This window comes from Centruroides sculpturatus, unplaced genomic scaffold (assembly GCF_000671375.1).
Source record: "Centruroides sculpturatus isolate CEXI.00-Female unplaced genomic scaffold, Cexi_2.0 scaffold231, whole genome shotgun sequence".
Lineage (NCBI taxonomy): Eukaryota > Metazoa > Arthropoda > Arachnida > Scorpiones > Buthidae > Centruroides > Centruroides sculpturatus.
Window position 1 is genome coordinate 270,079 of NW_019384443.1, and position 12,904 is coordinate 282,982.

Consider the following 12,904-nt stretch of genomic DNA (forward strand, 5'->3'; position numbering starts at 1 on the left):
CGTATGATTTTTATAGAAGGTCCCCGAATTATATTAAAATTTATAAAAATAAAAGAAGATATTTGTCAATAGTAAATGGCAGGCTCTTCAACTCTTTGTCTTTTTTTTTCTTCTGTCGATAGAACTTGTTGGTTTGTAAAGCAGCAGATGTGCACACCTCCTTTGATCTTCATGTTATTCGTATTCTCTCCCCCCTTAAACCGCTTTTATATGACAGATGATGATGGATTGATCTTCTATATACTTTTTCCCTGTCCTTAAATCTGATTTATGACCAATAAATTCGTGCTGCCATCTGTTGAAGGGCGAACGAACTAACCGTCTAAATAACGCTCAACCTGTTTACGCGGCCAATTTTTTTTTTCTTTTTCTTTTAAAATAAAATTAAAATTTTATTTTATTTTACTTTTTTTTTTAGGATGTTTATTTACTTCAGAGATTTGTGAAGAGGACGAACTTTGTTTTGATGGTAAGTTAATTATTATAATCTTTTAACATTCTTTCTGTCCACTTTCACAGTTTGATGGCCATTTATCCTACTAAGTACGGAAGAAAAATCCTTAATTATTATGAAACATTAAGGAGGACATACAAAAACATTTGATTACAAATCATCAGTTAGTAAAAGTCATAACTTGAATTAGTAATGGCACTAATTTTGGCAACCCGCAGTTACACTTTTGGAAGATTTTTTTGTCGTTATATCCGTTCTTAGTGTCATTAGGCATCTCTTGTGTGTTGTCAATACATCATTAAGATTCGATATAACGAAACTACGAAGTTGAAACGTTAGAAATTTCAAATTTCCCTCGACTGGAAAATTGTATACTTAACATAATTAACAACAAATACACTAAAACCTGTACAAATTTGAACCCGAACCTGCCTAAACGGGTGCTGAGCAAGTTTTTTTTTCTATATTAAATAAGAAAAACCTGTTTAAAACGGAAACATAAACGTGTTTTAACCGTAATAATTTTAATAAAAGTTTCTTTAATTCCCCAACTTTTAATTTATTTTCCTTGTTGAATTTCATTTCACTTTCACTTTTAAAAAAATAAAAATAAAAAATAAAAATTGTCAATTTCGTTTTCTGTTTCTTTAATAAAATGCATTTTTTTTTCTTTCTTTCTTTCTTTCTTTTTTCTTCTTGCAACACGTGATTTGTGTCAATTTCGCATTTTAGTTTCAATTTCGCTTGTCAATTTCACTTTCAATTTCATTTCACTTTATTTTTTAAAGAGAGAGTGACCTTGACAATTTTACTTTCTTTAATTCTACTTTCAATTTCTCTATTTATCACGTGATCTTATCAATTTAATAATCTTAAATTTCATTTTTTATTTTATAATTTTTAAAGCTTTGTCAATTTCTTGCTCTTCGATTTTATTTTATTTTATTTTATTTTATTTATTTTTTTGAAGCATTCGACCTTGCCAGCCCTTTAATTTCACTTTCACTTTTTTTTCTTCCTCCCTCATGAATTTCAAGCTCTTCAAATTTTAATTTTAATGTATTTTGGAAACAGCTGGCCACGTCAACTTACATTCTTGAATTTCGAATTCACTTTTTTCTTTCAATCACGTGGCCTTGAAATTTTGTATTTTTTTAAAATTTAATTTAATTTTATTTTATTTTACATTTTTAATTTCAATTTCACTTTATAAAAAGACAATTAATTGGCATTGTCAATTTCATTCTGTTTAATTTTAATTTTCACTTTCTCTTTGAAACACGTGATGTTGTGAATTTCAAACTTTATTTTTTAAAGCACGTGGCCTTGTCGATTTCATTTACTTTTTAATAACAATTAACTTTCGTTTTCTTTTCTTCGCCTTCGATTTCACTTTCGCAGAATAAAAATTAACTTTTCTTCGTTTTTATTTTATTTTTTTAACTTTAAGAGGAATTTTTAAAAGGAATTTACTCATTGTTAAACAATTTTGTAATATTTAAATAACATTTTTTCAATTCTAAAATCGTTAATACTATCGTAACTGTTACTTTTACCGTGCTGTTATCGTTACAATCGTCTTTCTTATTGCCAAAAAATAGAAATGAAACCCTTAACCTTCTCGTTAAAAAACCGCTGTTACTTTTTAAAATATATATGCTAATAGCGTAACAATGAGTAACGATGTATAATTATTCTATAAGGTGTAACATTAACAACTCAATAATATCGTAACACTGTATTATTACTCTATAAAGAACAATTATGGATTTATTATTAGAGTAACGCATTTATTTTATATACTATAACTTTTTACGGCGTGTTTACTGCTAGCGTAACAATTTTATTACTGTAGTAGCACAAGTTTATATTGCTGTAACGTTTTAAAACGCGTAAACTGCTGTCGTAACGGCTTACGATTACTCAGTAACGAGTAACGGTTACTTTATTACTATAGTAGTAAGGATTTACTATTGTTTTCTCTTTACTAACCGTTACCATTTACAGATAACGTGTTCGGAAGATGCCACGAGATTACAGAAAACCGTGAAGAGAGATTTCGTTACTCGTTAACACCAAAAACCTTAAGGTTACTGGAACACGAGATGAAACGTTTATTTATTGGCGGTTACCGTTGGGTTCATAACTACACTCAATGCGTCATACAAAACATACTGTATACGGAAAGACACCGTCTTTCTTACGATCCTGGGTTATGTGCAAGGCTCTTACAGATGACAGCACCTTACGTGGTGAGTATAGAATTAAATTATGCAAGAAGCAAAAAATATATATGTGTGTGTGTGTGTGTACTGTACGTATATACATACATACAGACGTTCAAGTTTATTTAATTATCTCCACGATTTAATGTCGTTATACGAAATCTCATTAATTGTAATTACTGTTTATAGATTTTAATCTTGTTTCGTACTCCTCGCTTCTTCTTCGTTATCGTATAGAAAGAATATGTTTACATTGTCTGTTACTTTGGCAACTTTGAAACTTTAAAAATACTTTTCCTTAATTTTTCTTCTTTTTAAAATGTCACTGTCCTTCAGGATCTATTAATTTTTATAGATCTTGATTATTTGAAACATTTCCTAACATGGAAATTGCTTAGAACTACTATTTTTAATTAAAGTCGGGGCTTTGATTAGGTACATTTAAACTCGTATATCTTATTTTAGAAGTTGATGCCAGAGATTTTAACTGATAAAGGCACTTCTGTGTAGTTTAAACTATCTCACAGATCTTTAGTGAGGTTGATATCGATGAATTTTCTTAAAGAAATTGCGACTGTTGAAAAAACATTTCGGTCTATTCGCTTAGTCAAATGAGTTTAAATAAATACTTTTATCTATCGAAAGTGTTAAAAATACTTTAATTTAAAATTTAATTTTGGCTTATTTTTATGTTATTTTATTATTATTATAATTTATGTTCTGTTTTAATTTTAATTAATTAATTAATTTTTTTTTGGCTATTTTTAAAATGATTTTAACACGTTTCCTATTGACTTAATGTTATATTTTAGCCGTTTTAATATTTATTTTTTATTATTTATATATAAATTTTAACTACTTAATACTTATTTAATGTTTTTTACTATGTTTTGGGTTATTTTTATATTATTTTAACGGAAAATTTCATGTAAAAATCTCTAAAATTCTAATTATATCCGACTCAAAAGTTTTATTTTGAGATAGAAATTCCTTAAATCCTATTGATCGGTGGTTCTTTAAATACTTTTCTAAAGAACTATTTATTTTTCTAATTTCAAGATAAATAGATCTAGAGTCTGTTCATTGCTCTTAAATACAGTAAGAAGCTGAGGATAACTCTTGAACTGAAAAGATCTGATAGTGAGATGCAGCAGCAGCAGCAGACTTTTATTGTAGTGAACTCTGAAACATTAGAAAACACCTAATGCTCTATAATTTTGACAATGAAAGACATTGGATCATGTAAATTATTAATTATCAATACAAAATCTAAAACAAAAGGCCCTTAATGTTCTTTAGGATTCACTATAACTGTAGTTATAGACGATACTAGAAGGCAATAATAATAAAAGATAAATGATCATAGCAACGTTTCTATTAAAATTATAATAGGAAAGAGTAGATGTAATCTGTTTATAACAAGTCCTGGAGCAGGGGTGAGGACTTTCATTGCTTCAGGATTCTACAGAAGGAGCATTAGAAGATAATTGGATCCTAATAACTGTTGAACATTAAAGAGGACCATAATTAAGTGGAAAGATGTGATGACATTTTTACTGTATAATAAAAAAAAACCATATCATTCTGACAAGGATGGAAGAGATTTTCCTTTATATATATATATATATTTCTTTAAGTAAATGAGGATTTTAGAAAGAAGAAATGACCAAAAATCTAGTGAATCCCTCTTTCTCTATACTTCTGGGATTAATTTACTTCCAAAAAATGACTTTGGAATTAAGGGAGTAAGAATTTTCTATCAGGAAAAGAGTAGGAGAGTTGATGGGAGATCTTAGCAACGTTTTCAGGTCATGTGACTTATTATTTAATTAAATATAATTAAAAAGAGAGTAGGAGCGATAGTAACAGTACAATACTTCTTGTCCTGTTGCTTTAGAAGTAATCGTTGGAGCAACGAAAGATAAAATATTGCTTCAGGATTTCAGTACCACTGAAATGGGATCTCTGAACTTTAAAAAAGGAGTAGGACTTTGGAATTAAAGGAATAGAAGCTTTAATTTTCTATCAAGAAGAGATAAGAAGATGGGGGAATCTTAGCAAGTTGTGGAACTTATTTTAACTATATTTAATTAAAAATAAGACAGTAGAGACAGGAAGCAGTAGATTATTCTGGTGTGCTGGAGCAATAGAAGACATACCAGCGATTTCACTGGATTGGATTGATGGAAGAAGACAGCGCAACACATGGGCGATCTGCCAAGGTGGGGTGCTTCCCCAGACAACTTTCTATTGGAAAATGGCTTCGATTTAGGTGTTAGACACATGACGAACACTCGGAAAACTCCACGTGGCCAATCCTATTGTTCATGTACTAGAGTGCGAGCTTTAACAGACAGTAGGATGCAGAAAACAATTCTAGACCATGTAAAGAAGTAGAAAGTAACCTTTGACATTTCCACTAGGTAATTAGCAAATTCCATTTCAATACATAGAGGTTTTTTTCCCCTTTCTTCCTTTACATTTTCCCAAATAAACAGGGATTTTAGTAGGAAGCAAGATCCAGAAATCTAGTCAACCTCTCTCTCTCTCTCTCTATACTTTAGGGATTAATTTACTTTCAAAAAGTGACTTTTTGGAATTAAGTGAATAAGAATTTTCTATCCAGAAGCCCCCCTATAAATCTTCAAAAGATTAGAAAAACAAGAGGATAGGCAAGTAAATAAATTTTCTGTGCTACTCTTTGCCCATCAATGATTTACGACATGGAGTAATGTCGCCGAAAGACATCAAAGGATAAAAGTTAATTTACGAAATTAAATTAATTTCTTGTCTGCGACGAGCGTGTATCGAAGTAAATGTTTCTTTAACTTAATCAGAAATTTAACTTTTTTTTTTTTTCTTTCTTTCTTTACTTCTTCCTCATCCTCCTCCTCCTCCTCCTCCTCTTCTTCTTTATTTTACTTAAAATTTTTTTTTTCTTCAGCCAGCTGCTCTTCTGGAAGAATTAGAGAAAATGGATCCTGAAGACATGGCTTACATCAAGTGAGTTAGATGCATGGTAAATTTGTTATTGTAGGAGTAAATTTAATAAAAGGGGTAAATTTAACACGTTTTATCGTAACTAGATGCGTAATTTTAGTACCCTCTTATCCTCTTTTTTCTTAAATTGATCCCTTCTGTAAACAGTTTCTTCCTATATTGCTGTATAGTAGGATACTTTTTTAGTGTTACTAGAGCGGTATAGCTGAAAACTATGCTGTTATAATGGTCTTAACACTTGGTAATTTACTAGTGATGCTGTGTTACTTTACTACATCACCTTTTAACGTTTGATAATATAACACTTTCTTTACTATAAGTAACTAACAGAATAGTTTTTATGCTGTAAAATTTCATGAAAATTAAGAAGAATTTCTCTCTCTCTAGATTTCTCCCAAGCTTGACAAACTCTCATTCCGAATATGCAGATGAGATCTTCGCTCCCGCTCGACACAAGCCAGAATCTCGCTTCGAAAAACGAGATAACGATAATATATTAAGAGGAAAAGCTATAGAAGACGAAGGAGGTGATGATATTGATGATGATGATGAAGATTTTTTAGCATTCTTACAATATCTAAAAGAAGCTTCAGTACGGGATCAAGAAGATCTACGCTATCCCGATAACGTAAGATTAAATGATGCGATGATTATCGGATGCTGAGTGATTGTAAGTGATGCCGAGATGATGATCCGACGCCTTTTTTTTTTCTTCTATCTTTCCTGTAGATTAAGGACGATGAACCGAGTCGACATCCGTTATTTTCAGAAGGAGGAGTGGAGTGGTTACCTGTCAATCGTGACGACGATGCGGGGTGGAAGAAAGAAGTGACGTCAGATGGCGACACTGAGCGAAAATCAAGTATCATCTCCCTCCGACCAGAAAGATGGCTACGAAATAATAAACAAGGTAAGTTTTAAATGCATCTCTTAACGATTTTTAAGTTAAATTAGCACAAAAACAAACCTCCTCACCCGAAATCGCAATAACGGGGGCGATTTTTGCGCAAGTTAAACTCACTTTTTTTTAGCATTCGACAGCAAAAATCGACCCCGATTTAACGAAACGACATCGTATCTTACAGATGAGCAGGATGATGGAATAGTGGAGCGAGCCAGGGATGAAGAGGAGCAAGATGATGATGATGATGATGACGACGACGACGATAACTTCCGGCGGTTTTCCCGTTACGATACTAAGAAACCAGGACCCGGTTTCTACGTCCACGAGCAGGAAGATGAACCGGATGATGTAAATATCCTTCTTTTTTTTTTATCTTCTTACCTATAGGATGCGGAAAATGGGGCGTGTTTGGCAAACAAATCAATGCTTGTTAGTGAGACCATCTCAGCATATAATCCCTCCTTTACTAACTTGAAGATTGGATTGCTTGTTAATGGAGAAAAAGGACAAGATATAGTTTTGCCACTCGACAAATGCTGTTATTGTCCGTTCTGTGATGGCTGTTGATAAGTGGATGGCCCGTTTAATGTGTTAGACGTCCCAGATTGGGGTTGGGAAGAGCAACAGGGCACGTGATCGATCAAGAAACAACGTAAAGAGGTAGGAAAGTGGATGATAGAAGCGCACTTCGCTTTTGTACGACTTTTTACAGCTTCTACAGCACGAAAAATTGATTTAGATCGACGGTATTAACCCCCCCCCAAAATACTGTTTTCTCTTAGATGCTGCTAAATAAAGAATCCTGATTTATAAGGCCTGTCTTGGGCCTTGCTGGATGAAGTAATAAAGTTGGTTGTTTTTGTATGTTTTGTGAGCTATTGCATCTAAAATTTAACATTTAAGGCCTTTATCTGTGGAAAATTGTGGCCTTCTATTAATTTATAGGAGATAATGCATAAAATTACGATTCTTCTACCAATTTCTAACCATTCTTCATGCCTTTCAGTCGTGTTATAGGCAATCCTATACAGAAAAAGACGCCTTTTAATTAAATTTAAAGCTATTTTTCACACGTAGGAAACTATTTAGCTTATTTTTATGGTCGTTATACTCCTAAAACGTAACTTTTCAACGATTTTTTTACGATTATTCCATACCTAAACAAGCATTCAACACTCATCTCCTAACTTAGTAGATGAGGAATACGAATACTTCATCACCTCAAAACATCCCCAATCATACAATTCTACAATTATTAAGATATAGACAAGATCTAAAACACTACCTCAAAATAATTGACACGAGAATATAGTAAAAGTTGCCAAAATTACAATTAAAATCACTTTAAGTAGTGAAACACCTTCTTAGATAAGTTTATAGATGAAACAAAGACGAAATTTGCCTTGTATATAATCCAGTTACGATAAATTCTGTAAATAAATAAGTATAAATACATATATACTGTTTATAGGGGAAGTGTAAAGAAGAGGAGGAAGAAGAGGAGGAGGAGGAGGAGGAGGAGGAGGAGATAAGTAATGATCATAAAACATTCAAAAGATTTTCTGAGATATATTCCGAGATAAACATGTTCATATTGTTGCTATATCTACAGTAAGTGGGGAGTATTATTTAATTTTCCATTCTCGTCTCCCTGCTCTTTGCCCCCCTCCACGTTTGCTACATTGTTTTTCACTATCTGTCCGACAGGAAGTCAATCTTAAGCTTTTACTCTTATTTTACCGTTCTATTTATCTATTATGTATGTCTTGATGCAATCTCTTACTCTTCTTCTTGTTCTTCGTCCTTTAAGTATGACGATCATACGTAAAAAATTGATCCAGACAGCATCCTTTTCTCCTCCTCCTCCTGCTCCTCCTCTTCTTCAGTCTCTCTGAATATGAATTAATTAAACTTTATATATATATATATTTTTTCCTCTTTTATTCTTGTATATCAATAGAAGAAGGGGGGAGTAAAATACATATGAAAAATTCTGTTTATCTTTTGATGTAAACAGATCAAAAATTTAAAAGAAAGGAAATTTAATAATTTAGGATTCTTCTTGGAAATTCTGGATGGAACCTTCGGATAAAAGCAGCGTTGGATCAGTTGAGGCGGATGAAGAAAGGATTGGTAAGTTCTTTTTCTTTATATTTCTTAGTTTATTTTTTGAGGGTGAGAAAAGTTTCCAGTGTTTCTTTTAAGTTTGTGTTGTCGTCAGTATAAGAGGAGCAGCATCCTTTAGAGATTATCTTAGGAGTTACTTTATAGCTATATTTGCTCCAGTAGCTATAGATTCTACACACGTTTCACTATCTATAGATGAACATTATCTTCCTGGATTTAGTTGAACAATAGGATTCTAATCGTGTACAGTTGAACTGAAGTTGTGCTTAGTTAGAGATGCTGAACGTTAAGATTCAGCTCCATATCTATAGCTGAACGTAGAGATTCTAATTATGTTCTAGCATCCATATTGAACAGATTCTGATCGTGTTCTTCATATCTATACATGAAGATCGAGCATTAAACGTTTCTGAAGACGTTAGAGATAATTCAAACTTTATCCTGATCTACAGAATTAATGATGCTGGAGATTTTCCTAAGATGAAGAGTCGAGGATGCGGATAATCTGACGCTCTTAAGAAGGATAAAAATTTAAATTTATCTCTAATTTATCACTTTGGAAACCTGCTTAAAAATAACGTTATTGTTAAGAAAAGAAAGTTTCTTCGAATGGTAACGTGTATAAAATAGTATTATAGGGCCTTAACTTTAGTAGTTAAGAGCGAGCAGAATGCTTGAGAAGAGTAACAACATGAGTTAGATGAGAAGCTGATCATTGACAGCGTAACAACATTCTTTAATGTCGATCCATAGCATCATTAACGAGCTATGTAGACAATCCCAAACTGCATTAACTTTCCAGTCAAAGCCTAGATAAGAATCGTGTCTGAGTGTTCTATCTCGTAACAGGATCGTTACGAGCTCGAATATTTTCTAGGAATTCCATCGAGTTCGGTCGCATTATGGTCGCGTAACAGTTATAACAGTGTTGCTATCTGTTTTCTTCCGTTTTCTGAACGTTAAAGTACAGGTATACTTTTGAAGATAAGCAAGATGCACTCTTTTCTGATGTGGATCTGTAGTTAACTTCTCTACTTTTCCTCTCTGATATATAACACGAAAAATAAATATGAGGTTTTTCCGTCTTCTCTTCTTATCTCCCTCATCTCTCGTAAGATGCTTGCTTTCTTTCGTGGATCAAGAGTTTGTTCCTCCATCCTTCTCGCTTCTATATAATTAGAAAGGTGAGAGTGACACCCTTTAGCTCGTCCTCCTCCTTTCGTCTGTGAACCAGAGAGGAGTGAGATTCATCTTTATCATAGATCTACAGTTGATTTTCTTTTCTTCTCTCGTCTACAACACCAGAGATGAGAGAGATGTACCTTTCTCTAACCGGTTCTAAAGTTTAATCTGTCAACAACTCTTAAAGATGAGAGAGAGCAACACTTCTCTTACACCAGAGTTAGTTCTTCGTTTTCTTCTTTTCTATTAAGAGACTTATAGAGATGGAGATGAGCCATTCTCTAACACAATTCTGGTTTAGTTCTTCAACTTTTTCTCTCTATGCAACTCTGAAGAAGAACGAGATTTACCTTTATATAATGAGGATCTTCATCCTTCTTTCTTTGTCATCCTTCTCTAACGCTAGAGTAACTCTTCATCCTCGTCTCCTATGCAACTCTGAATGCGTTACATCTTTCTCCTAAACGATCTCCACACTTGTTTCTTCTATACATACAAAGATGATAGAGTAACATCCTAGTTCTTTATCTTTTCCTCGTCTATACAACTCTAGAAACGAGTGGAACCATCTTTAACACGGATCTAAAGCTCACCCTCCTCTATACAACTCCAGAGACGACTGAGATGTATAGAGTTTGCTCTCCATCCTCTTCTCTTACGCTTTATCCTTTTCTCCTATGCAACTCTTCTCTACAAAAACACGAGCTAGCATCATCCTCCTCCTTTTAGCACGAGTAGAAAGCTGATCGAGATGATTACCATCATTCATCCGACATGAACTCCAGGAAGAGGGAGCGTGAGAGAGGGTGGGTAAATCCCCTCAGATAACGTCATATAAATCTTTATCCCAAAATATGGTTGGCCCACCGTACATGGGGCGACAAACAAACACGGAAAATCCCAGGAATCCCCCCAAGATACCACTAAAATGGTGCACGTAATTGCATTAGTGTAGATATTGCAAATTTGAGTGTTCAATGTTAGTGAAAGTGCAGAAGGTGTGTTTGATGTCGTCCGACGCCATTTTAGAATGCTTTTAAGTCCTTTAGTTTCCTGGGAAACGACGTCCCTGGTGATTTAATTAAAACTAGCAGCGTGGATGCTGCACTTCCTCTCTTTAGCCCGCTTTTATCAGTCAATTTTCCACTTGTTTATGCTATTGCTAAACATTCTTAAGTTTGAAGAAGGGGAGAAGAAGGAGGAAAGACGTTTGTTTTAATATCAGCAGACAGGACAGATTGAAATTAAATTGTTGCCTGAGGAACGTTTTCTTCACTACACGAAATTCTCTCCCCTCCCCCTTTTTATTCGTAATTGCTCCACTCTTAATTAGCTGCAACCTTTTCCAAAACGAAGATTACAAAGATTAAAACATTCTTTTAACATCTCCATTTTGCTTTCCTTACTTCTTCCTTTATTTTTTAATGGAGTTTTGTTGCCTCTTAACATCACCGATGCTCCGCATCACTTATATTTGTTCCTCAAATATACTCCCCTCTACATTTCTTGGTATCTCTTTCTTGTTTTCCACTTTCTACATCTTACTTTTCTTACTTCATTCTTAGTCTCTGTGCAACTAAGTTGCATTTTTACAGTTGTATATATACCCTAATCCATCTCTTATTCTCTTTGATTTCTTCCTTACTAACGTTTTGTTTCTGTTAAACGTAGTTTCTTCTAGTACTTTAACTACTCTTCTCTCAACGTGTTTCTGTCTTTTTTCTCTTAGTTTCTACCTTATCTCTTAGTAACTAAGCAGCATCTTCCACTTCTTTTCCTCTTCCGAAGTTACTCCTAAGTTTTAGTTTCCTTTTTACCTCTTAATTTTGTACTGGATTATCTTCTATCCAGCTCTTAATTTGCCTCTTAATCTCTTAGATTCCTTCCCTAGTTAATGCTTAGTTTCTTTTTAGCTTAGTTTCATCTTCAACTCCAATTACTCTTGAGTTTAATTCGTCTATTCAATCTCTCTTCGTATCCTCTCCAAGTTTTCTAAATTCCATCTTAAGTTTCTTATTTAGTCTCTGATTTCTTCCCAATTTTTAGTCTCAATTTGTCAATAATTAAGTGGAAATTAGTTATAGTTAAAAAGAGGAAATCTTAAATAATGTCATTAATGTTAAGTTTCCAAGTGGAATGATGTGTGAGGAAATTCGGCTGAGGAATGAGGTGTGAGGAAGGATTATTGTGAGTAGCTTACACGCGTTACAGAGTGACCAGGTGATGCTGCTTGGATTATACTTATAAACTCGTCAAGTCAAGTGATCTCTCTCTCGAGATTTAGTTACTCCGAATGGGTAGACAAACAGCCGAACGAAGGATTTTTTTTCTTTCGGATAATCCCACAAGAGTAAAGAAATCAACGAACCGCATCACTCTCCAACATCCATAAGAAAAGAAGAGAGATGCAGGCAGAGAGGAAGACAAACAAATTGTTTATCTATAAGAAAAAAGAAACAATTTCTTAATCCACCCCGGGCTCGACAATAACAGGAAATGACGTCAGAAAACGAGAATGTCACCAACTTCCGAAGTAATATCAAATCTGTAGAGCAATAGCGTAGAAGCTGGAAGAAGGGAGGAAGAGGAAGAGGAGGAGGAAGAAGGGGGATGGAGAAAAGTGAGAAAAAACTACGATTCTATAGAAAATGCGCGACCTCAACGTCCACCATTTTAATTGCTAACCTTCTCTCCCCCCCGAACTCTAAGGTCATTACTGTACCACAAAAGGAAGTTTCGCAAATGCGAAGAGGAAATAGATTCGTGGAAATGAGATTTTCTCCCTTTCCCCCCTCCCTCCCTCTCTCTCTCTCTCTCTTCCCTTCCTCTGTTCTTCCCTCCTCGTGACCAGCGTGCACAAATGTGACGTCACGGATAAAGTGTCACCACGCTAGCTTTGGTAATTAGTAGGAACACTCCCTTCTCCCTTTGGTGCCACAGGGTCTTTAGAATTTTAATTATCGGGGATTTGTTGGCAATGAAGAAGATAAAGTAGTACAAGAGAAGTAAGAC

The 12,904-nt window shown here is 33.8% G+C and overlaps 1 protein-coding gene across 1 annotated transcript in view; it reads left to right on the forward strand.

Moving 5' to 3' along the window:
• LOC111620229 (receptor-type tyrosine-protein phosphatase N2-like) overlaps positions 1 to 12,904 on the forward strand; it is a 135,663-nt gene that overhangs the window by 16,844 nt on the left and 105,915 nt on the right. Inside the window, exons 2-8 of the mRNA XM_023362130.1 lie at positions 419 to 469; positions 2,462 to 2,706; positions 5,624 to 5,682; positions 6,067 to 6,307; positions 6,409 to 6,589; positions 6,765 to 6,931; positions 8,638 to 8,716. Coding sequence (XP_023217898.1) covers positions 419 to 469; positions 2,462 to 2,706; positions 5,624 to 5,682; positions 6,067 to 6,307; positions 6,409 to 6,589; positions 6,765 to 6,931; positions 8,638 to 8,716 — 1,023 coding nt within the window. The remainder of the gene's footprint in view (positions 1 to 418; positions 470 to 2,461; positions 2,707 to 5,623; positions 5,683 to 6,066; positions 6,308 to 6,408; positions 6,590 to 6,764; positions 6,932 to 8,637; positions 8,717 to 12,904) is intronic.